Source organism: Dendrobium catenatum, unplaced genomic scaffold, assembly GCF_001605985.2.
Source record: "Dendrobium catenatum unplaced genomic scaffold, ASM160598v2 fragScaff_scaffold_989, whole genome shotgun sequence".
In the NCBI taxonomy this organism is placed as follows: domain Eukaryota; kingdom Viridiplantae; phylum Streptophyta; class Magnoliopsida; order Asparagales; family Orchidaceae; genus Dendrobium; species Dendrobium catenatum.
The window spans coordinates 546,981-574,402 of record NW_021319451.1 but is presented as its reverse complement, the minus strand read 5'-3'; the positions used below and the strand labels follow the sequence as shown (position 1 = coordinate 574,402).

The following is a 27,422-nucleotide window of genomic DNA, read 5'->3' as shown; positions in this document are numbered from 1 at the left end:
TAGTCAAGTAACTAAGGCATCCATTATATTTAGTATCAAGACAAGGATAATTATAATAAGCAGACTGAAATTTCAAATAACAGTACATTGAACTTATTCAAAGTGCTCCACCATAGCATCATTACACTCATATCTATCTCCCAGACGACTCACACTGCACCCTGGCGATGAACTTCGGCGCCAGTACCAGAATGGAGTTGCATGGTCCGGCTGGGCACAACCTGAAGAACCTCTGGTTTCTCTGCATGATCAGATTCCAGGTTACGTCAGAAATAAGCTTCAACCGATGATAAAACTTCTTTCATCATAGTCTCATTAATTTGAAATTTGAAAATAAATAATAAAGAGCATGCTAAAAGGATTATATACAAGGTAAACTGCCGTCCCATGCAAATAAGACAGTCCAGTAACCATATAGCATAAAAGATAAATCAATAGTCAAATTCTCATTTAAATCTAATAAGAAATGTCATTTCTAATATTTTCTAATCAAATTTTTTTAGATCTATTCTTAACATAAATTAAATCTAATACCTCTACTTTTCTAACTAGGAATAAATAAACACAAATATAAACATTGCCCAAAAATAATACGAAAAATCTATACCTTATCATTAATATTAAAACCAACACCAATAATTTCTCTTTCTCTTCTGTCTATATATATAACTTGTTTGTTGAGAAAGCTTAAAATATAATATTAAAATCATCAATGTTAAAAAATTTCTAATTTGACAAGAACAGAACAAACAAATAATAAAAACTAAATTATAGTTGACTTCGAAGAGTAAATACTTGGATCCATCAGCATTTAGCAAAAATACCTGAGTAGAAAAAGAAATAAGATGAACTGAATGTTAGGGCAGGAAGAAGGAACTTAGCGACAATCACAATTTGTGAGGCAAGATTAATGTTGAAGCAAAACGAATGCCAGAGCTGCAAGTAGATCTACATATTCCGGCAAGCGACAACACGGGATGGGATTCAAATTTAAGAAGTCAAAAAATCCAGGAGAGGGCAGAGACATCAGTCAAATCAGTCAATTCATGCTAGGGTTGCACCATACCTAGAAATGAGAGATGAGTCTCTGTGCGCGAGAGGTAACTTCCTTACCTGCAAGTGACTAACATAGGAATGAGTTCAACCAATAAATTCATGGTCATAGACTTCAAAGGTGTATATTTCTTGTAGTTTGATCAGAGATTTATGCGATAGGATTATACCCTTGGTTTGATCTTCAAGAAAGGCAAACATACATAAATACATATGGTTTGATCTTCCATGGAGAGTTTGAACTCTATGATCGTCGCTGGCAAGAGTGACCACTTATACATATACACACACATATCTATAGATAGATAGATAGATAGATAGATATAATCATGGACTCATTCTAAACAGGATGAGAAAATATACAAGTAGAATTAGAAGACTAAGCATCACTCATTTTGCTACTTCTCTTCTCATGCTTGCAAGCATACGTACAAAAAAAATATTTTAAGCTGTTTGTTTATATACAAAGATTGGAACAAATCAAGATTCAATATTGATTACAAAAGAATGAAAGTAGAAGAGATTATTCTCAAGACAAGATTTTAGAGTGGTATGAGCTATGTTTTGCAAGTTACATGCCCATAAATAATGTTTAGTAGATGTTGAAAAGAGGTTAGATATGAGTTAAATTTATGATGGAATGTATAGAGTGAAAGATGCAATTAAAGGTGCATTTGGAAGAAATAAAAAAGAAATAAGAGGCGTTTGTAACATTGATAAAAGTGGAGTTATGAAGTACGGTAACTGTTGAATCCAAATTTGTCTAGTGGATGATACTAGAATTTACGGGCAAATCCGCCCGACGCGCTAAGGAACATGTGAGTGAGGATGAAGAATAGAGAATGCAGGAGAATAGATTAACAAAATCTTCACTATCTCAATCAAGAGTGCAAGAATATTCAGAGCCTAATATCTACAAAAAGTCAGTCTAAAACCCCAAAAAAGTATCTTTTCATTGTTCCTCATCACCTTAAATTTATAAGATTTTGGAGGCTATAGAAAATGCCACACATAAGAAGCCAAAAATATGGGCTATACATAAGTTCTTGTACAACAATATATGCTAATCTAGGGCACATGGTGCCTCCTAATTGGCCATAGGAAGGATACGATGATCTGTCTGCTATAGAATGAGCTCAAGAGGGGGCCGATATGTACCTGGAGAGTCGCCTTGTCATTGTGTTGAGTGACATAAGAGTATTGGTGTCTCCTTATTGATGAAGGCAAGCAGAGGTATAGGCGGAGATGATGACTTCTTGAGCCTGAAATGAGTTGCAACTGAATGAGGGATCACTGCGATAGATGTTTTCATGTGAATGAATTTGGCGGGCTAGATGGGCTTAAAGGATAAGAGCTTGACTAAGATATTTTTTTTTAAATTATAGAAATTTCATTAAGACAAAAAAGGAGTACAAGAGAGTACAAGCAGTCAAAACCAAAAAGCACCTACGCTTCCCCAACACCAAAAACAGGTGGGAAAACAACCAGACAAAGAAAGCCAGACAAGATACAATAAAATGAAAAGAGGCAAAGAAAAGGAACCCCGCAATTAACAATGTGAGGTCCCCGAAGGAGACAAGACCTCAATCATGGTCAATTGAGGGGACCAAACCCTCACTCTCCTCAGTTTCTTTTTTCCTCTTCATTGGGGCATTACCTTGACTATATGATTGATGATTCAGTTATTTGGAAAAGAACCTTCAGTCGCCTAGTATAGGACGAGCTCCTAAATATCGCCCTCCACTTGGGTGGGTTCATATAATAGTCAAGGCGAGTCTTTGAAGGGATCTACTGGTGAGGAGTGTTCTTGAGCGACCTGATTGCTACTTGTAAAGATATCTGAGAAGGCAATTACGGGTGTCCATTTACTCGGCTCTTGTTGACCTCCATGTTATACCCAAAGAGCAAAAGAGAGAAGAAAACTAAAACCAAATTCCCGCATACATACCTCAAAACCATCGGGTCCACGAATCCTACCGAGGTTACGCTGATTCGGCGCCATTCACGATCGCTTCCCAGGAATTTCGCGATCCTACAGCGCCTCGATCCCGCTCATGTGAGCGTCGTTAAATACCGAAGCAAATGAGACCTTCGGCTGCTGCTCTCTCCCATTCGCTACTCGCAGACCCCGTCTTCCTCTCCGACCAAATCCCGTCATCTCCACACCCCAGCTCCCCATCTCCTCCTCTGCCTTTACCGACCCCAAGCCGAGAGAGAAAGAGAGAGAGAGACCGATCCACATACCTGAAGCCGATTTCTCCACTCTGAGCCTCGTCAAGCTCCTCCGTCTCTGTCCATCTCCTCCTCTCCAGTTCGCAAGAGCTCACCAAGCCGTGCCCTATCTCCCCTCCACGACGTCTCCTTCCTGTTGGACCAGGAGACACGGCATTTTGATCGGAAGTTACAACATTTTGATCGGAGCCGAGAGCAGGAGCTCTCTGACCGTGAAGGAAGCCCCCCCCCCTCGCGCTTCTTCGGCCTGATCCCGTGAAACAGAAAAAGAGAGGGGAGGGATTTTCTTTATTATTATTATTATTTATTTATTTATTTATTTGAAATTATAATGAATTAGTTTTGATTTTAACTTAATGATAGTTAATTAAATTTAATTTCTGATTAACTATCTTAATTATAATTAACATTTGTTAAACATGATTAATTACGGTTAATCATGCTTAATTAATTTAAATTATAATTATCAATCAATTAATCATAAATTAATTTTAATTACTTAAATATTGTTGTTAATTATAATTAATCATTATTAGTTATTAATTAAATTTAATTATGTTTAATTATTTCTAATATGATTAATTTTTAATTAATTTTAATTATAATTAATTATTGTTAATTATAATTAATTATGATCTTATCATAATTAATTTAGTTTAATTATGATTTAATTATAATTAATTTTTAATTAATTGCGTATTAATTATAATTAATTAAATATAGTTATAATTAATTCTAATTAATTACTATTATTAATAATTAATCATAACTAATGATAAAAAATAATAATAATAAATAAAATGCCCTCTTACCTCAACGTTCGTGTCGGACCGGAAAACCGCCTATACACGCTTTTCTCTAGCGTGGTGGGATGGGAGCCCGGTGCGACACCTACGGCGAGACCGGAATATTCATAAGTACCCGCTTGCGGGGAAAAACTGCTTTTCTTGCAACAGGTACCGAAGACCCATACATGCCTTTCTCTGGCGTGGTGGGGGCAAAGATTTTACACGGCCGCGGTGTCCTCGCAAGAGGGCACCTACTGTACACGCTTTTCTCTAGCGTGGCGGGAGGCCCAATTTTTCGTAGTTTTCCCCTAAACGGGGGAGATGCCGGGAGGCTGCCGAAATTTCGGGTGAATATGCCACTATACTCGGACCTGTTTGAACTCAAAAGAACAACGAAGGACTTACACCTGGACTTTTGAACAAAATCTAAATGACTTAATAAAGAATTAAACCCAAGTAAAATGAAATTGGACTGGACTCAAGCAAGAACCTGATTTGAGCATTAAGCCAATAAGGCTTGGACTTGATTGAACTCATAGAACTACAGGGGACATAGAACTTGAGTTTGATGCTTGAACTCAAGTAAGGACTTGTGAAAGTGGACTCGAACGAACATGTTTTGAAAAATCGAAGTAATGATCACATTGAAATATAAAAGTGTTAACCAATAATCTTGAGCATCCAAACAAACATCAATGAATAGAACTTGGACCTGAACTTGATCTGAGGAATGAGAAACCTTGCTTGAATGCAAATAATATGATTTGAGCTGGAACTGAGTCATATTGTTTGGGACTTGAACAAAGAGCTACAAGCTTAACTTTCTTATCATCAACAAACAATTACAAGCAATGACCTATGGTGAATAGAATCCTTATATCTCACTCATAAGAGCAAGTGATATGAACTTGATGAGCAAAGAGTTACAATGGGGATATTCATAAAAAGATTTATATATGAATGTAGCGAAGTCTCCACTATTAACAACAATTCAACATACAAGAGGTACAAACAAGGGTAACACACCGGCAAAGTATACAACAAGCTCCTACAAGTTAACATGTAAAACTCTTCATTCATACAACGATCTTATCTACAAGTAGTGTTGGTGAACACATCACCAGTGTGACAAATTTTCTACATGAATGAGATAGAAGATCGTAGAGGATGTGAACTCTTACTAGCAATGATGGAAGATGTGTCATATGCATAGTAATGTACATACGTGGGTATGATGAATAATTATCAGAGAAATGCACTGAACCTCAACAAATCATAACAGTTAATATGCAATATGAGATGTTCACAAGCAGAACACATCATCAACAACAATTCAACATGGGTCAAATACACTAGTTCTCTAATGCAGAAGCGGACGTATAACAAATGCAAATGCCTACGAAAGTTTGTAGAAGACCTGCTGTGCACACAACATGTCATCTACAAGAAGGATACAAGGAGTCTGCCACAAGTGTTAAGATACTAATACAATTTATAATTAGGCAGTGGTAAGTAGATGCATCTGTCTCCTACAAGCGAAGAAAATTTGATATACAACAAGTGCAAGTGCCTACGGTCCATTACAGGAGGCCCGTGATACATTCAACATATGGTTTGCGAGCAAATATAGAAGATCTGCAATACATATGAGTCCTCTACGAATACGAATGTATTTACAACATCCGTCCATGGGTAGATGCATAAAGACTACAGTAAATGCAGTATCCTGTAGTCAACTTCAGTCTAAGGATGAATACATCTACCTCCAGCAGTAGCGGCTGTATTATAAAGACCAAAAATCACAGCAGAATGCATAAAAAAATACAAGTTCCAATGAGCTTCTACAACCCAAGACAGGAGATTAGTTAGTGCACTACGATCCACCTGCAGAAAGCAACGAGTAGTGCACGACAGTCTACCTGTACGAAGCAGCGAACAACTCTATTCAGAAGCTACTACGCCACGCCACCGGATCTACAACCTCTGTACAAACAGACAGAAGGCGTCTACAAGTATTTCTAAATACCCCTGCACATGCACTGTAATCTGTATACACATAGGTACACTAAAGGGAAAAATACAATCTCAACCCGCATGGGCCCCAGCGAGCGTGTTATTGATACACACGTGACGTCTAGGGATGCTGCGCGGGTTATTAAATATGAACCCGATCCTTCTAAGAAAGTAAGAGTCGACAGGGTTTAATCATAAAATGCCCCCAAACCTGCATGGGCCCTGGCGAGCGTATTAAATACACACGTGACGTCTAGGGATGCTGCGCGGGTTGATAAGTGAATTCAAGTTCGAAACCGATCCTTCTATATGGGACAATAGAAGTCGATAGGGTTCGAACCAACAAACAAATATACAGTTGTGGCGACCATCATATTTGTCTTAATACATTTATATTAGGCCTTCAAGGCCTATAACAATGAGAATTGACTATCAAGGGCATAAAGCTTACGAAATCCGACACTATCAATAATTTGATAGAGTTGACAAGATTCAATCAATAAAAGAGAAATGACCCCAAACACCCCGCTGATGGCCGTGTTGAATGCAGATCTCAACCGGAGGGGTTCCCAAATATTTTCAAATGTCTCTCAAATACCTAAAGTTCATTTCAAATATTCAAAGCTCCACCCAAATACCCACGAAAATCCAAAATTCCAGAAATCCCAAAATTCCAAAAATATTTAAAATCTGAAATCTATCCATCAACACTTAAAGCAAAATCCATCCACCCTCCACAACAGTTTCCCGGGGTGGACAAATTTAAAACTACTTTAGCTTACAAAGAGCCAAATGCCTAGTCGAAAATATTACTAGGATCCATTCTCAAACAGTCTCCTGCCAGTAAGGACGTGGTACGTGTCCTCTGACAGGCGGTTTGCCGCCAAATGGCACCGCAGGATAAATGGTTATGACCCGGAGCCCTCTGAACCGAGTGGTTTTGTCGTCAAATAGCACCACGAAATACCAGTTATGGCCAGCACCGTTACGCTCCTTAATGGCATCAAATCCTTGAGATATGAATCAATAGGATATGATCGATAGGGCACAAAGCCCTCTGTTAACTAAGGTGGATTCAAATTTTTCCCCTTAGGCAAATATCCAACTCAGGTCTACAAGGTCCCCTTGGACGAAGCAACCCATGGCTGCCGACAAGGATCCTTCTGTCAGATTGGGTCGACTACCTCCTTTGACTAAGTAGACCAGGGACCACGATGGCCCGGGACGACAGAACCATGGGATCTTGATCGGGTCTATCATCCATTCCCCCACCATCCGCTTTAAGTGCAAGATGGTGAAGTTTCTATTTTAAATATCAAATTTTTCAATCTCCAAAATTTCCAAATTTTCCAAATACTCAAATTCAGACATAATTTCTAAATCCAAATCCATGCTGCTACTATATGCCATATAACACATTTCTACGTATCCGTTTGATGACTAGCCTTAATCGAAAGTTCTCTCTCATGATTGAGAGGGGTAATTAACTATAGGGGCTTGCGCCTATAGGAAACCAAAACTCATATCATAAAGTCCTCACAAAATGAGGGCAAAATTTCTGGGTATTATCTTATCTACAAACCCATCTACCTTCCAAAATTTACCTCGGAACTTATCAGTTAAAACTCCCGCGCCGAATAGAAAGAAAAGCGGCGGGGAGGCCGGGGCCGAATTTTCGGAGCCCACAGCTCTTTGAAAGACGAGCTACGAGAAGGGCAAGTGAATAATATTGACAGTAGTTACCTATCGCAAATAGAGAAATAAATATAAATTTACTTCCCTTTTTTTACTATAATCTAAAAAACTAAGTTAATTTTGTGATGCTGAAATCATCATGGTGTCATCTCCATGCAGGGCTTTTCAATAAATTACAGCTTTCGCGCCTCGAAAGACTATTTTTTGTTCCTTGTAGTTTACTAAACTGGCAATACTTTTGCGGAATGGATCTCTTGGCAATGATTCACAAGTGTGAGATGGCATCCAGGAGGGTCGCCAACCACGAAGAACGAACGACTTATCCCAACGAAATGCTTCCGAGGCATCTTGAACTTTGCCTAGGAAGGAGGCGAATGTGGAAGAGGTCCAACAACAAACTAAATATTTGGAGTTTGTTGCCCCACTAGTGAAGATAGCAAGGATCAAGGTTATGGAGGCAACCACTAGTGAAGGAGCTTATTGTGGCAATGTGCATGTTGTAGATGTCTTAAACATTTTGGCAGGGTTAGACGCTACCATGGAGGTCGTGGAGTCCCTGAACCTCCGACCATCGAGGCAAGTCCCCCATCGCGAGTTTGGAGAACTTACCCTGCCCAACACAAGTTTGCAAGATCTTATGGCAACTAAGTGCAAAAAAAAAACTAGTATAATCATTTAAGACTTGCTTTGCTAGGAAGGAGGGTATCGACTATGAGAGCGTGAATAGTCTGTATATCCTCGAGCGAGCTGTTGCAGTGTCTACCAAATGAACAAGAGATAGAGGCTTTGAAACAATGAGTGACCTTCAAGTACCATTGGGGGAATATACCACGAGATCCTCCAATGTCGATTCCCTGTGGGTTTGGTTTTGACAGAGGTGTCGACTACCGCTAGGTCAAATGTTGAAGTACTTCATGGTATCAAGCTTCGACTTTCTCCTTTGGATGAGATCATGGTTATCAATGATGAGGGGGAAGTTAGTGTAGATCTAGGCACTGTCAGAGATGTTGTTCTAGAACAAGGAGGCTTTGAGGTTGTTGTTGTAGATCAGGGTGATGCCAACGAAGTGGTGACTCTAATCCTTGCTTTGTTGGTGCCGACTGAAATGCAAGTGGATGAGCAATAAAGGGGGTCAAAGGCTAAAGCCCACCCCCCGCAGAACCAATCACCCTGAAGGTTGCTGTGAGACTAAGAAGAAGATGAATCTCTAGGGCATCAGTAAGTCGACCATCCTAAAAGATAAAGTTGTTTGCACGAAGATTATTGAGTTGTGAAGAAAGGAGCGTGAGCTGAAGGAGATGGTTGCCTTAAACCCAAATTGCAACGATGAAGGACGTCATGGGGCCCATGAGGACCAAGTGGGACTTGGTTAGCAAACAAAGTTAAGAATATTTGAAGCTAGCAGTAAGTACCTACTTAAGTACCTGAAGCGAATATGTGGCCTGCCACTGGCTATGACAAGTGATCATGTACTTGGGATGCTTTGTGGTAACAAGCTTCTTAGATTGTAAAAGGATTTATTTGCATGTATTTTCCTTGCCCTGTCTAGCTATTTTCAAAATCTATGGCGTCAATCATCTCCTTTACTTCATACCTCCGTGAGTGTGGGCTTTAATGGTTGTTGAACTTGTTCAGGAATGTCTTCATAGCAAAGGCATTCAAAGGCAATTTTATGCAGTTCTCGTCCACTATCATGAAGTGAGCCTCATGAATTAAGATGTGTGACTAGAAGGCCATGTTCGTGGTCGTCTAGAGTGTGGTTTGCTAAACCTTGCCTATTGTGGTCACGAGGACCAAGGGTCCCCCTCACAAGAAGGTAAAGAAGTCTTCTATGGTTGGGGAAAGCTCCAAGGAACCGATGATCAAGATGCCTCAAGCTGGCAAGGAGCATTGACCTCCCATTGTGAAGGAGGTTACTACTGATGAGGCAATGGCGACAAGACTTGAAAAGAAGAAGACCGTTGTTGCAATTAGCAAGCGTAAGAAACTTTTCGAGCTCTCTCCATCTTCTTCAGAGTCAGAAGACTACATGCCAAGTGAGGGTGAGATGAATTCAACTGGAAATGATTAGGCGGAGGGAGGAAGGCGACTAAGAGGAATAAGTGGAGCAAGTGCCCAGGTGGTGTTATGACCAGGGCAGATTCTTTTTGATAAAGAGTAAGAGTTGTTCCTTAGGGACCTCAATTATGAGAGGCCAGTTTTTCAGCTATGAATGCATTGGGACAGGCTTGGCGGAACATGTATTTTCTAGCTCGTCGCTAAATTCAACAGGCGAGGTGAGTCGAGTCCTTGGCGAGGGTACATAAGGACGTCCAAAGGCATTTGTAAGTTAAGAAGAAGGAGAATATGGAATTAGCAATTAGCAAAGAGCGTGAGTGCATTAGAGGATGAACTCGCCAAAGCTAAAGAGCAGCATAAGTTTTAATTAGATTCAACCAATGTACATGCACAGTTGGTATTGGAGGCCAAAGAGAATGTCAAGGCGGAAGTCGTTGAGCTGACTGTGAAGCTGGACGAGGTCAATATGTTCTTGGAAGCAAGCCTACTTTATGATGGAGAGCATTTCAACCAACGCATCAAATTCATCTTGCGTAAGCTCGTGTCCAAGGGTAAGATCTCACTTCCCTATAAGGACCCTTCATGGTTCTATGATAATTTTAGTTATGACGATAAGAGTGACGGTGTGAGTATTATTGGTAAAACATGCCCATCATGCACGATTATTTTTTGTTATAATGAAAAGATTGTTACTCTTACTTGCTCGTTGGTTTCATTTCCATCATGCAATTTTCCAAGTCTTGAACTCGCGTGTTGAGCGATGAGAATGATTGTGGAAACTCACTTTTTTTCTAAGAAGACATGCTTTTTCTCTGTCGTGGAAGAAATACAAAATAATAATACCTTATGCTATTTAAATTATCTTTGCGTGCCTGGATTTGTCGAGTTGGTGTTAAGGCTTGCCATGGATGGGGGAGGAAATAGCAAGTATTTCAAGACCTTTGTTGATCATTGAGTTGGCCATCACTCTGTGGAAAGCAAGCTCCTCGCATATGTGCAGAGTCGCCTTTCGTGGGCCATGCCTTATGCCAGATGCATGGTCTTCACAAGGGTAACCACCAACACTCACCGACTATATGGGAATCACGCACTACTCAATTGCAAATCTTGAAGCAAAAGGAGGGAGTAACCCTATAGGGTTGTTCGCTAAGGCTCCTTCCATTGCCTTTAGGAATAGCAAGGATTTCAAGACCTTTGGCCTGTTATCTGTAGCCGATGGTTTCCCTCGATCGTTGAGTTGGCTACGACTCTATGGAAAGCGAACTCCTTGTATATGTGCAAAGTCGCCTTTTGTGGGCCGCACCTTACACTAGTTGCATGGTTTTCATGGGGGTAACCATCAACACTCATCGGTTATAAGGGACTCAAGCACTACTCAATCGAAAATCTTGAAGCAAAAGGAGGGATTCACCCTATAGAGTTGTTCGCTAAGGCTCTGCCATTGCCTATAGTGCTGTAACACTTAAGGCTCACCACCGCTCATATGGGACTCCAACGCTACTCAGTTATGGATCTTATTACAAAATGGAGGGGCCAGTCTATTGGCTAGGCATGCTTTAGTGACCACCTTATGTTCTGACAATTGTTATCAAATATTGGATCAAGCGAGCTGATGCGCGTTCCTCATTTGTTGACAATTATTTGACCCATTCAATGTTTAAAATTGCGTATTCGGGTATTGATGCGTTTTTAATTCGTGAGGCGAGGCGTAAGCCTCAAAGCGTTTTGAGGCGTATGCCTCAAAATCAAAAAATTGCGTAAATATAAAATGATAAATTTTTATATACTAATGAGTGAATAATATAAAACATAAAAAAAGCATAAGATATGAAGTGAAATCAAAATATCTCAATAATAAGACAACATGAAATATAGTTCAACTCAAAATTCTATCTTTCCCAAATCCCAGTATTCTTTTCATTAACATATAATTCCAATTTCCAAAAATAAATATCAATGACATATCACATAAGAACTCATAAGTCATCAGCATTGTCATCACTAAGGGGTTCTTCATTTGAATCATCATTATTGTGAACTATTCTCTCCCCTTCCTCCTTTTCTATAGAGTCCAATGTCGGGCATTCACTTCAAGATTTATGTAAGTTTTAATATATATAGCGTGAGGCGTAAGCCACATGCCAGTGAGGCGAGGCGGGCCTCAACCAAGTTGAGGCGCAAGCCTCATAAAAAAAAAACTCGAGGGGTAAGCATGGAGGCGTTTTTACTTGAATTGTCAAAGGCGGGCCTCAAGGTGAGCCTCATATTGCGCAATTTTAAACCATGGACCCATTTATTATTGCGTGGATGATGGCGGTTCAATTAAGTATTGATCATAACTATAACTTCGATGATCGTGTCTTGAGAGGCTACAAGTATCGCAGCACCCTAACGGTTGTATGCTTTGCGCGAATTCATCGACCATCAACCTTTACTATGCGATCAGGAAAGTTGTTGACTGTCATTAATGGGAGTTAAGGGGTTGTTTTCTCATGCTCCTATAAAGAGGAGGGCATTTGCTAAGGATTCATACAACTTCATTTGTCAAGGCTTCAAATGCTGGAGTGTGGTTTCTCTAAAAGATTCTGTTGCGGGCAATTAAGTTTTAAGGTCATCCTTGTGATGGCGAGTGACGAACATTAGCAGAAGTTTCCTCCAGCAACAAGCACCAAAAAAGGAGGAAAACGGATCATCACAATTTATAATGATTTTGGGGAAAGGAGTAATCAACGTGAGAGGCAATTGGTCAAACTATTTGATGAGCTAGCTAGAAGCGGCTACCCCACCCTTAGTGGTTCTTGTGTCGAGCTTTTTATTCTCCCTCTCGCAGTGGCTTCCTTTACCGCGAGGGGTGAATTCTTAGCTCACTTGGCGAGTATGCTTGTGGTGGTGAGAGGCAAGATTGTTCTCTCTTTTTCCACTCATCAAGTGATTCATTTGAAAGGCAATGCGAGCCCTTTGAGAGTACTTTCTCTTCTTCTATTGTAAGCGATTTAGCAGGATGAAGTGGAACATTCTCAATGGGACATAGGTTCACTTCGATCTCACATCCTATGCAACTCGAGCACTTCTATTTTATAGGACTCGGCTGACATAATGGGAGAACAAGACTTATGATGGGTGAGTGCCAGGTTCTTAACTCGTACACGCTCACTTGATTTTTTTTTTTTTTGTCTTTGTTATGATACCTCAGTTGCGACTGTAAGTGTTAATCTTTGGAACGAAGAATTTAATAAAAAGAGTTATGTTTTATCATAACTTATTTTTACTGACTATTTCTCATTTTTTATCACATGTTCTAATGAAGTATAGAAGAGCATTTACCTGACTTGTTTGTGGATGGTGCGACCTTGACAATTTTGTTCCTCATCCTAAGAGCTTGGTATGTCGAATTTCATATTGGTAGCTCACTTCAGTGGCGACTTCTCCTTTGCGACGAGTCTGCACGATATGAGCATATATGTGAGGAAGAGTGAATACTTATTGAATTTTCTATTCCCATTATTTTCATTGTCATTATTTTTTTTTTCATTCTTCTTCTTCCTCTTTTGAGGTGGGTTAGCTTAGTAAAACATGACTCACTCTATTTACTTGGCTAAGAATAATGATTTAACCTTGATCGCGAGGCAACTTTCTTTCACCTGGGGGTTTTAACTAGTCTGTAGGTCCCTTTGCCTCTATAGGGAGTAGCTCGCTCACTAACATAGTCCTAGAGGGGAACTCGATTGGTTCCAACCATAGTTGGTTTCATTCTCTTATTATGGAGCCGTGTATTTAGAGTTTGGTGTGTTTCTACCCTAAAATTTTACTAGGAGTTCATTCAGTCAATTAGAGGATGCTCGCATGCTCAAGCTCGATGCCCTGACTTCGACGAGTATTGGGCGAGACTTGTCATGCAAGAGCGAGTCCTTCCTACGCAAAGTTTTATAAAATAGTGCAAATTCCTCAAGCATTTTTTTCGAAAAGATTATTATTCCATACACGAAGCACCCGCTCATGCAAAAATGAAAGAGAGTTCAAACTTTTAATGTTTTTTTCTTAAACAGTACAAGTGAAGGTATAAGGAGGGCTTACTGTTGACCTCTTTATTCGATGTCAAATTCCCCGGAATCGATTCTAGCACCTAGGTTTTCGTAGCCTAGAATAGACACCACCCACAGGATTTCCCTTAGGTGGATATCTAATGACGTAGCACGGACTCGAACTTTTAAATCGACCTAAATCAATTCGCCTCGACTCAATCAAATTCAAATTGTTATAAATGAGATAAAATTAATATTTCAGAATTATTTCTATTTTAAAATTAACTCAGAACATGTATTTTAAATTATAAATTATTTTTTTTAATAATATTCTAAATCAATTTGAATTATAACTAACTCCTAAATTTATTTTAAGATGTGATTTAATCCTACCCATTGATTTTGAATTAAGAAATAGTTTTGAATTTGATTGTGCCGGTCCAAACCATCCAAACCCATCTCACAACTCCTCTCCACTCACACACACAAAACCGAACGCCACTCTCACTATCTCTCTAACTTCCCACGGTTTCCCTCTTTCTTACAGTTCGCACAGCCCATCCAAGTCACGCTTCCCAGTTCGCACAGAAGCTCCCCCGCCCATCTCTTCTCTGTTCGTAGGAGACCTCCGATTTCCCTCTCTGCAGTAGAACCGATCCATCCCTCTTGATCCTTCTTGATCCCAGGTCCGAACTCACACAGCCTGTCTCCTCATACTCACGCTCTCTGGATCGTGAGAAGCCCTCAACCCGTCACCCTCTCTCCCTTTGGATTCACACGGACAGAGCAAAACCGCCCAAGCCTGCCTCCTCTGATATTGGCATAGAACGAAGCTCCCAGGTGTGCTCTTAGTTCGTGAAGCCAAAACCGAACCCCAACTCCCCTCTCCCTGCAGTTCGCAAAACGATCCAGTCGGCCTCCTCCAGTTCGCGTGAGAAGCCCCAAGGCAGTTAGGCATTGATCCATTCGCTCCTCTCTACAATCCCGAAATCCTTCTCAATCCCATCGCTCCAGTTCGTGAAACCAACCAGTACCGACTCTCACTCTAGTTCGCAGGAAGCCTCACTCCAGTCGCACGAAACCCAACTGCTCTTTCCCAATTCGCAAACGCCATCCCCAATTGGCTCCAAGGAAGAGTAAACCGAGCGCCCTAACCAGCCCTGCGCACATTTTTTTTTTTGGCCGATTGAACCTAAGGAAGTAAAACGGAAATCTCTTCCTCCCTTTGCTCATGTAGACAGCAACCTTAACTGTTGGTATTCCTGTCATTTGCAAGGTATCATCTATCTTCTTCTTCATTATTCGGATGCAATTCTTGACTCTCATACCAAAATTTCATGGACAATTATTAGTTGGAATCATGAATGGTTATAAAACCCGTTTCTAGCAAAGTATCGTCAACTAGATTTCATATCTCTACTTTCCGTTAGAATAAGAATGAAAGTATTTACTTGTGTTTGATCAAGGGTATAACCTGTTGAATCTATGTTTTCTTTTCTTTGAAATGAGTCTTTATGGATCAAATTTTTGTTATGTTTACAAGATGCATATGGATCATCTACTCTTAACCTAGATTTTGTTATCCTTGAGAATTTTTGGATTGTCTTTTTTTTTTTATAGCAAAGAAATAATGAGAAACAAAATACTAAACTCTTATTGATAGTTTACTCAATCTTTACAAAGTTTGAGAGGATTTCTTGAATCATTTGCTTAAACTTCACTAATAGTTAGTTTTCATAATCAGTTAGTGAATATTTTATTTTATTTTATTTTTCTCTTCAATGAAATCTCAACAGTGAATTGAAGCAAGTTATTATGGTCTCTTTATATTCTATAATTACCATTCTCTTATCAAAGTGATCAAATGGCCTAATGTTAATAACTATATGCGTATGTTCTTGAGGCTCATAAAGTTGTTAAAGAGATCATATGCTTTATGTTTGAGGGCTTCATGAGTTGTTTGGAAAGTGACAAAGTATTTGTGTTGAAAGGTGAAAAGTGTACGTGTGCTTTCAATCAATATTGATTGTGGAAATAATGTGTGTGTGAAATGCACGAAATTTGAAAAGTGCGATTTTGGAAAGATAAAATATACGCTATTGACATCTCCTACTTTTCTTCCTTTGACCCGCTAATAAATGTTCAACATTGAGCTTTCTCCTTGAAAAATTCTTATTTCTGTTTCCTTGTCTTTTACTTTGTACTCAGAAGGGTATGAAATCACTGCTTTAATCGAGAGTTTTCTTAGGAGTATCCCTCCTAGGATGTAATTAACTATAGGGGCTGGCCTCTATAGGGATTTGAGAACCCTAGACTAAAATAAACCTTGTTTTATTCGTATAAAACAAGGGAAGAATCTTTGGGAACGTAGATATTTTTAAAACCTCATTTCTAATTTTAAATAGACTTGTAGAATGTTATTATTATCTTTTCAGATAATATAATATTATACTTGTTATATTCAATTTTAGAAATGATGAATTTTATAAAACTCATTCTCGCTTTTGGATATTTTGAAGAATGCTATGTTCGTCTTTTAAGATGATATAATATTCTTCTTGCCATATCTAAATAAAAGAATGAATAAACTTTTTCAAAAACGTATTTCTATCTTTAAACATATTCTATAGAATTTCATGTTCATCTTTTGAGATGATGTGTTATTCTTTGAATTATGTTTGATTATAGAAATATCAATTTTCAAAACCCTATTCTGATATTGAATCCATTATAGAATATTGTGTGGGCCTCTCGAGACCGTACTTTATTCTCAATGCAGTATTCGATTACAAAATAGGAGAAATCAAAATCTGCGTGGTGACATAAATTTTTCCCACCACTTACCTTCTATGGATAGCTGATTTTGAGGTCGTCAACGCTCCATGTTCTAGGCAGTTCCTTACCATTATGTGTTTACAGCCGACAGGCGAATGGCCAGCTTGTAACTTGATATATAGACCCTCTCAGGTACTTGCAAGTTTGTCAAGCAACTGCATCTACCTTCTTTAAGACAAGCTCGCCAAGTTAGAAAATTTCTATCTATTATGCAAGTTATAATACTTGGTCATCCTTCTTTTTATTTCTTTCTTCCTTAATGTGGCCACTATTCTAAGCTCCATTAGTAAGCCAATCGTCGTCTGCAATCCTTCTTACTTGGTTTTCTCTCGCTCACTGGATCCTATGTCTCCACCGCTAACAACAACTATCACCCGTTGGCTTTGTATATTGAGTTCAACCAGTAACATAGCCTCAGCACCATGGGAAAGTGAATAGGATAGGGCATCCGCCTGGTCACTAAAGAAGAGGTTATCCTCAATGCTTAGAATCCTGAGGGGAGCGCTTCAACCCACTTACCTTTGAAACTTCTACTTTCTTCTTGAGAAAGTTGAGGATGAGTTTATTGGTGGCTTCTAGCTGGCCAATGTCTGAGGATGGTGGACTGAGGTGAAGTTCAAACGAATACCATGTGAGTTATAAAACTCATTTAGGCTTTGGTCTATGAATCGTGGCCCATTATCTATGATGATGGTGAAGAGGATAATATGTCAGCAAATGATGACAATCTAAGTTCCTTACGATGGCAGAAGTTGTTCGGGCAAGCACCATAGCCTCTATCCACGTGCCCGTGGTGAATTAGCCAATCATTTACTAATACAAATTTTCTTTGTCTCATGGGCAAATAAAAGGTTCCCAACAAATACATTCACCAAACTGTGAATGGCCAAGTGCTACTTATAGACTACAGTTTATAAGAGGGCTAAAGTTGCATCGAGGCCAATCTCTGACATTGTAGGCACTTCTTAGAGAGTTCCTAAGCATCCTTTCTTACATAGCCAAAAATATCCCTCTACGAATCTGGTGGGCGAGTGACCTTCCATCGAAATGGTTCTCGCACTCACCAGAGTAGGCTTTCTTTAGTATTGCCTCCGTTTCTTGATCCAACAAATTGAGTGAAATTGCTTATATTTTGAATGACTCACCTCCCAAGAGTAGGTAGTATACCGCTTTAATTTTGAACCACCTTAAGTTTTCGACCCTAGCATTGACGATTCTAGTTTTCAAGTACTCACTGTAGTGGTCAACCGAGCTTGGAGAATTGCTCTCATCGATCTGCATGATTTCTCCTTCCTCAATGGCTGGAATTGTGATCCTAGAGGTTGGTCTCCCATTAGGATTCCCTAGCTTGGAGAGGAGATCGACAGTGTTGATTTCAATCCCTTGGGATATGAGAAATTCAAAAATATTCAAGCTTGTTGATATCTACCTGTACCATGACCTTGAACGAATACTTTAACAATAGTTCATCTCTTAATTTGTACTCGCCATTGATCTAGCTGTTACCATTGTTTAAAATTGAGCAATATGAGGCTCGCCTTAGCATAATTCCAGTAAAAAATGCTTCGAGGCTTATGCCTCGACCTTTTTTATGAGGCTTACGCCACATCTTGGCTAAGGTCCACCTTATTGGCATGAGGCATACGCCTTGCTTTATTTATGCATGTTTTATTTTTTAACTTAGCTAAATCCTATACAAAAGCCCCAAAAAAAATCATGCCTTCTTGCATTCCCAAGACGCAACAACTTCCTCTCAACTACCTCGACCTCCAGTCCACCGCCTTCTTCGTAGTCACCGCCGTCGTAGCCGCTTCCGAGGATCACTTGAAATCCGCACATCACCACCATCTCTAAAAATTTGAGTATTGCTCTTAACTTTATGTTGATGACAAACATTTATGAAAGAGGAAAATGAGTGAAATAGGTAAAGAAGCAACATATTGGGATGTATTAGACCCTATAAGATGAGTCATGGGAGAGACCAAATTTATTATGAAAATGACTCAAATAAAATTCCCCTTAGAAATGACAGCACATGATTTTTGAATTGTCACCAATAATTTCAACTTTCTTTGGTAATTAAATGTAGATGAGTAAGAAACAAAGAAAGAAGAAATTTAGAGCTAAACTTTGTATTATATGATACGTTTATGCAATTAATATATTTTTATATTTTTTGTAATATTTGAATTTCAATTATATTTCATATAATTTATTATTTATAGGCATTTTATGTCATTTTTTCTTTTGTAATATTTGGATTTCAATTATATTTCATATAATAATTACATGCCACTTTACATATTGTGTAATTTTTTTTATTTTATAGGTATGTAAATTTGTTAGCACTGTCGTTGCCAGGTCCCAAGTCCTGAATGAGAAAAGAGGAGGGTTGCGTTAGATAGTTGACAACCAGTGTAAAATTTTTTGAATACTCATGGCATGAATTCTTTAAAAAATTGTGTTAATGCTAGCTCGTCCTGTGGAAATGACGCGCTATATGGCCTGAATACAGTGACAACTATGCAAGGGCCGTTATATCGACACCCGGTGCAGCGTTAAATAAGCAAGGGGTCACGCATCAAGGATAGATGTGGGCAAAGAAGCTAGTCTATGAAACTAAAATTAGGATATGAACTTAGAATATAGGCTCCCTTACAGGAAAATTAATGAAATTAATAGATATTATGATTCATAGGAAAATAAATATTCTGTGCATTCAGGAAACTAAATGAGTTTGAGAGAAAGCTAAGGAGATTAGTGGTTTAGGATATAAACTATGGTATTATAGTATGAGTCATACTAGAAATGGTGTAGGTGTGATTATAGATAAGAATTTGAAAGATAATGTTATTAAAATTAACTGAATTGGAGATAGAATTATAACTTTAAAGATTGTTATTGATGCTAAGATTGTTAATATTATAAGTACTTATGCTCCTCAAGTAGGTTTGGATATGAGTTCAAAATTAAAAATTTGGATTGATTTAAGAGAATTAATACAAAAGATACTTCTTAAAGAAAGAGTTTTTATTGGAAAAGATTTAAATAGATATGTTGGTAGAGACGTAGATTTTAAAAACATCTATGATGGCCATTGGTTTGGAACGACAAATGAAAATGATAAGACTATATTAGATTTTTTCTTAGCTTTATGATTTCTTAATAGGGTAGAAGCATAATACTAAGTTAAGTGTGGCAAAGATGAGGATGCTCAGGCGGATGAGTGTCTTCACCCTTAGAGATAGGATACGAAATGAGCATATACATGAAAAGGTTGGAGTAGCTCCAATAGAAGATAAGATTAGAGAGAGTCGCCTTAGATGGTTTGGTCACATAAAACGGCGGCCTTCCGATGACCTGGTTAGGAGAGTAGAGGTATTAGATTTGACTTATGTTAAGAAAGGTAAGGGTAGACCTAAAAAGTCTTGGTTAGAAAATATTAGGAATGACCTTTCTTTATTAGATTTAAACGAGAATTTGACTTTTAATAGGACACAATGGAGAAAAAGGATTCATGTAGCCGACCCCACGTAGTGGGATAAAGGCTTGATGTTGTTGTTGTTGTTGTGTATGATTTCTTAATAGCTAATACCTTATTTAAGAAAATAGATGAGCAACTTATAACTTATAAAAATGGATATAGTAAAACACATATTGATTATTTTATAATAAGAAAATTAGATCGTTTAAATTGCAAAAAGATTGTAAAGTTATTCCGAGTGAAAATTTATGTACCCAACATCGATTACTAGTTTTGGACTTTAAGATAAATTGACAAAAATTAAAAAATAAAGTAAGATAATTTTCTAGGATTAGATGGGGGCATCTAAAAAATATTAACAAAAGTATTTTTGAAAGTAAGATTTTAGATCTTAAAATTCTGTCTGTGCATGAGCATGCTAATATTATGTGGGAAAAAGTGGCTAGTGATATTAAGAATATTACAAAAGATATGCTTGAAGTTTCGAAGAAAAAAGCTCCTAATAGTAAAAATAGTTGGTGGTGGAATTCAAATGTGCAAGAAAAGATAAAAAATAAGAAGTTTTGCTATAAAAATTAATTTAGATGTAAAAATTTTGATAATTGGGAAAACTATAAAGATGCTCGTAAGGAATCTAAGAAAGCTATTTGCGATGCAAAGAGCTTAGCTTTTAATGATTTATGTAATATATTAGATACTAAGGAGGGGGAAAGATATATGTATAAGTTAGCCAAACAAAGAGATAGTAGTAAGGATTTAGTTCAAGTGAAGTGTATTAAGGATGAAGATCAAAAAATACTTTTCTTAGAAGATGATATTCAACAAAAGTGGATGGGATATTTTGCTAAACTTTTCATGGATGGCCCTCGCTTTGCTGAGATTGAACTTAAAACGTTCAAGCATAAGGAGGAAACCTAGAACTTTCCTAGAACCTACACCAAAAATACATTTTTGTGGGTTTAGTGGCATGTTGTACCTTTTCATCATAGCAAAGGTTTCCTTCAAGTCTATGATATGCTAACTAGGTGTCTTTCTTTTCACAAGGAGATTGTTCACATGAACTTCAATATTACTCCCTTTCTAACCTTTAAAGGCCTTATCTATCATCCTCTAGTAAGTTGCTCCTATGTTCTTTAATCCAAAAGGCATGATTTTGTAACAGTATAAGCCCTCAACCATGATGAAGGCTATCTTTTCACAGTCGCCAATAGGGCTGCAAGCGAACCAACCGTTCAACGAGCTACTCGTTGCTCAGTTCAATTACAACTTATTTGTGCTCGTTCAATGAACTAAACAAATAAACTTGAACAATATTTTAAATACTCGATCCTTAAATAAACAAGATTGAACACTAATGTGCTCAATTCATTTATGTTCATGAATAACATCATTTGTAGCTCGTGAACAAGCTAGACATTAAGCTCGATAAGAAGCTCGATAAAAGCACAATTCATGTTCGATTTAGAACTCTTGAATAACCTCGAAAAAAATCAATTATTTTTTATTATAAAATTGATATATATATATATATAATATAAATATTTTATATTTATTATAACTAAATAATTATTGTTAAATAATAAAGTTTAAAGGAATTAAATATTATAATATATGCTAACATAACCATTCTATGAACGCAGAAGATAATCTTTCAGCTATTACACCAATTGGAGAGAAATGAAACAGATAAGTTTCATTTGAAAATATATTCATAAAAATTAATCTTAATTTCATTTTACATAATCAACTGATTTTATTATAATTTCATTGAATTTTATATCTTCAATAGAATGAATTTGTTCATGAAAAAGTGACATTTCACATTTGTCCATATTTGCTAGATTGTTTGTTTAAAATTTTCATGAATAAATATAAGATAAATCATAGATCACTTGTTTGTGAACGAGCTCATTTAGTAGCTTGAAAAAATAAGTTATATATGTTCATGAACTTGCTTATTTGATAGCTCAAGAATAATCATTAGATGAGTTCATGAACGTACTTGTTTGATATTTTAAAAAATTCATTAAATATGTTCACGAACATGCTCGATATAATTGTTTGTTAGGAGACTCGATAAAGCTCGTTTGTTAAGTTAATGAACATCTAAAAGTAGAGCTCATTTATAGCTCATCAAAGCTTGTTTGTTTAAAGCTCGATAAACACTAAAGTAATCGAACATGAACAAAACATGAAAACACATTAATTTAAACGAACAAACATGAACACAAACAATAAAGCTTGAATCAAACACAAACCAAACTTGAACAAGCTGATAATAAATGAACTCAAACATGAACACTCACATACTCGGATCGGCTTGATTCGCTTGCATCCCTAGCACCCGAATCGCTTTGATGCATTTTGATCTGATGATAAACCCATCACTGAGTAACCCACTGTCGTGTCAACCAAAGCATCAATTCTAGGCAATCACCATCTTTAGGGCATGCCCAATTCAAGCTAGTGAAGTCCACATATATCCTCCACTTACCCATTGCTTTATTCAACATTAATATATTGGAGATCCAATCTAGGTGCTAGACTTCCCTCAGAAATTAAAGTTGTCCGCCACAAGCTTCTCTACTTCTTCTCTTATGGCCTCAGCAAAAAATGAAGTCATTTTCCTTATATTCTATTTGATGGGGCGAACAACTATTCTCATATTGAGTTGGTGGAAACTGATACCTTCGCTGATGCGAATACATTGAGGTTATCTCGAAGTGCCTAAATAAGCCCACCTCGGTATTCATCGCAAAAAGAAGTGTTGAATCTAAGGGTTCTTTCATGTTAGCCCTCCACAACGGGCACCTCTTAGACTTCTTCAAGGACTTAAAGCCTAGCCCCCACTCCACATCTAGTTGGAAGACCTCCTCCGTAGTGTTTGCCACTTTGTCAGCCGCTCTCAAGTAGTAAGTGGTGACTAGGTTAGGGAGCCTCTCACCTTGATCTCTTTTCCTCCTACCAAAACTTATATCACGACGTGGTATATAGATACAATAGCCCTAAAGGTATTTAGTAGAGGCCTGCCAAATATAATATTAAGGGTCGTCAGGGCGTCAACTATGATGAAGTCAGCCATCACGGTATACTGCTGCTCGCCCTCACCCCGGGTAATTGGTAGAATGAGTACTCGTATGTCGCAATGCTCACCAGAGAAGCAATAAATGTGTGTCCTGCAATGGGGGTGAGCTGGGAAGTGAGCATATTCATTTTATTAAAGACAAATTTAAAAATGATGTTTATGATCTTTGTGGAAGGCACAATACCTAGAGGTATCGAGGGTGTTGGCAATGGCTTTCATCGATGGTAGACATTTAAAAAACTCATTGTGTTAGATAACCTCCACAAGCTCACCATCGACACTCTCAACAGAGTGTATGTGGGGCAAGCGGGAGATTGATGGGCGACCTCATAAAAAAGTCGAGTGGCCCAAAGAGGTTCTTCGGCCCTCGGTGCTAGTGGCCCTGCTATCCTTAATGGTGGTTGTTGCACTGGCGCCCTCTAATGGTCAGGATGTCAACGATCCTGTGGTGGGTCCTACCTCTTGTCTTTCTTATCTCTAGGGCAAGTTTGTTCTTTCTCTTTCTCGATATGGCTCTCGCTTGGGGGCGACTTCATGGTGGTGGGTAGCTATAGAGGATTCAACTACCCAGTTGTATTCTTTAGCATGCACATGACTATTGGCCAGCTCCAATAATTTGGCAAGAATCCTTGACCGCTATAGGATGAGCGTGTATCTGAAAGAACCTTCCCTTAGTCTTTAGGTCAAGGCAGTCTGGGAGACTACAGACTCTAGGTCCTTGATATCTAGCATCTCTCTTTAGAATCTCATTCTAATGTTCTTCAATAATTCCCTAGGCTCTTGCTTCATCATTAGGTGGACTTGCAAGCTCTTCTGGGGTCTCAAGCTAGCGAATTGCATCACGAACATCCGCTTGAACATAGAGAATAAGGTGGTGACCACTCATATTCATAGGCGATTGAACCATCTAGCGTTGATTCCTTAAGTGTCGTGATGAAGCAACGATACATAAGGGCATTGTCTATGTTTATCAAGAAGGTCATGGACCCGAAAGTAGTTAAATGATCAGTGGGGTCAATCTTTCCTCAATATGACTCCAAGTGAAGCGCTTTAAATTTAAGAGGTGGCTTAGCCTCGTTAATTGGCCTTGAAAGTGCATTGGTTAGCTCTAGTTCCACCCTCCTAGCTGGCCTAGCTGATGAGTTATTCTCCTCACGGATGTGGTCAGCAGTGAGTGTAAGAATATTCAGAACCCGCGATCTCAAAATAGATAAGAGTCTGAGAATCCAAAAAAAAAACACCTTTTACCGTTCCTCATCACCTCATATTTATAGGATTTTGGATGGTACAGGAAAGGCAATGCAGAAGGCAAAAATATGTGCTACACAAAAATACACGTATAATGTTACACATTAATCTAGGACACGTGACATCTTCTAATTGGCCTTGGGAAGGCAAAATCAATGATCCAGTGAGCTGTCTTTCATCGAGTGAGCTTAAGAGGGGGTAAACACATATCCAAAGAGTCACCTAGTGATAGCAGTGAGTGAATAAGAGGCTCAGTGTTGCCATGTTGATGAAGGTGAGCAGATATATGGGTGGAGATGATGAGTTCATAAGCTTAGCATGCATGAATGAGCGAGGATTCACTATGATAGATGCTTTCCTGTGAGTGAGTTCAACGGGCTCAACAGGCTTAAAGGATAAGAGCTTCACTGAGATGAGTGATAATCCCCTTGTTTGGTGAGGAACCTTTTGGTTGCACAATATAGGGTGAGCTCTAAGTGGTTGTGAGTGAGTGATGCCTTCTTCTTGGGTGAGTTCCTCTAATAGCTAGGGGAAATCTTTGAAGGTATCTACTCCTAAGGAGTGTTCTTGTAGCGACCCAATTGAAACTAGTGAAGACACCTAACAAAATCTTAATTAGGATTGTATAGTAACCATTGCCTCAAGATAGATAATATCTTAATCTAGAGCTTAATTAAAAAAATAAGTTTACAACATAACTAGAAAGATTAATTGATGAAAGGCTAATATGCAATTATTGGTCGATTGGTGGGAGACACAAATGAGATAAATCATAAATCAAGAACTCTCTATTTATAATCATATTAGTGAACTATATGCAACTGAATTTGCCATCCACAGTAGAGATAAGAAATCTCTATGATCAATTGAAGTTTTTATATAATTTTGATTTTCTTTATTAATTAAAGTACTTAAAATTGACCATACAACTTGAGACAAGTTGAAGAGGTGTTTGGAGAAGTTGATCAAAGATGTTTTGTTATTTAGTAGGTTAAAAATTATGGAGAGTTCATCCATAATGAGGGCTAGTTCATCCGGACCTGCAATCACTTTTATTGTTCAAGAAAGAGAAGATAGCATTAACTCACAAGAAAGAGTAGAAGAAGATTTTAAAGATGAATTTCTATTTAAAGGATAAAAAGATTATGTGTAAGAGAAGATGAGACTACTAAATTTTATGTAGTTTGCTTCATAAAACTTGAAACTTTCTACATTAAAATTTAACATTTGATATGAATTATGCAATCTTGATTTTTTTACACCATATTTCTATGCTAGTCTTAAACTTAAAATTGATACACAACTCTCCTTGGCCTATTGGTTGAGAGCTTAGGCTTCCAACTAAGAGGTCCAGGGTTCGAGTCTATGTGTATGCGTTGTGTGTGTGAGTTTGCCTAAAATGGCCTAAATGTCCCAAAAAAAAAAATTTTGTTTGTTAATTCCAATGTACAATAAAAATAGTTAAAATTTTAATTTAATGGTTCACTTTTTAAGTTTCTCTACAAGTTAGGCATGTACATCATTTTTTTTTCTATCATATATTAAAATTTAAAGAATCTATTAAACATTCATTGTTTTATAATTGTTAATGAACGTATCATTATATTTATAGTTCTATATTAATTATGAGCATTATAGTTAAAAAAAGCACCGTTTTGATTTGTGTTTGGTGCATTGAAGAAAAAAAAAAGAACTCTTATGCATCCCACTGCCCTTTGTGCTTTGAAAACATTGGTCTTCGCTTATACACTTGTTTCTATCATATAATTTTCATTAGTTATTATAATTTCAATGTTGAAATCACGTTATGGACTTTGTAAATGTAATACTATTAATCATTTTCATATGCTTACTTTTGCATGTTCTACTGTATAATTAATTGGGATCATATTCCCAACAAAAACATGGGATCATATTCACAACAAAAAATCGGGATCACACTCCCAACAAAAACTCGGGATCATATTCCCAAAAATAACAAAGCAGAAAATATCCTATGCAATAAATTATAGTCAAACCATACATGGTTTTTTAATTAAAATCAATTCATTAAACAGAAGTAAAAAATTTTAGAAACATCACCACAACTAGTAGCTGCAATCAGGTGGAAAACTAAAATGCCCTAATAAAAGATTAAACTACTGAACATGTCTAACAGAAATAATTAAAATCATTTATTTTAACTGAAAGGCAATCAAAAAGCAAACTACAAAATCAACAATTTTGATGTCCAAAGAGGTTAGTTATCAAACAAGTAAATAACAAGGAAATAATCAGCTTTCAATAATGACTGAATCAAAATGATGACCTCACAGCTCCCTGTATCCATTAGTGAATAGCATAAAGTGTAACTTACGAGACAACTCAGCAACCTGCTGAGGGGTCAACTTAGCAGAGAACCCGCTCGCTGCGTGCTTATAGTGGTAGATAAGCGCATCCTTTGCCGCGTCCTCGCTGTAGAGGCAAAGAATCTTTTAGCCCACAAAATCAAAATTCCTAATGCTAACGCTATTAGAGAGAGTGCGTGTGTGAGACAAGACAATCAAAATTCCTAATGCTAACGCTATTAGAGAGAGTTCGTGTGTGAGACAAATCGAAGGAGACGAAGAAGAAGCCCTAACCCTCCAACGACGGAGGCAAGGGTGCGAATGTGGAAAGCCTCTGGCTCCTCCTCCCCCGGACGATCGACATAGACGATGTGGACGGCAGCATCCTCGCCTGAGCCGGGAATGGAACCACCGGCAGACTTGTTCGATTCCTCCGCCATCAGGAAAGAAATCTGTGCGATCAGTAGGAACACAGAGACGAAGAATAATAAGCGCATCAAAGCAGTTTTGTACAGCTATCGAAGAACAGCCGGCCTCTTCTTTTAATACGGTGGATAATTGCAACGTGGGAGAACTTGGGAG

The 27,422-nt window shown here is 37.9% G+C and overlaps 1 protein-coding gene across 1 annotated transcript; it reads right to left on the bottom strand.

Moving 5' to 3' along the window:
• Nucleotides 1–27,422, bottom strand: LOC110096627 (subtilisin-like protease SBT3.17). The gene is made up of 3 exons (XM_020822662.2): nt 27,135–27,422; nt 26,870–26,967; nt 1–241 (listed from the first exon to the last, which is right to left on the bottom strand). Exons 1-3 carry the CDS (start codon nt 27,335–27,337, stop codon nt 150–152), a joined length of 393 nt encoding a protein of 130 aa, XP_020678321.1. The 5' UTR covers nt 27,338–27,422; the 3' UTR covers nt 1–149.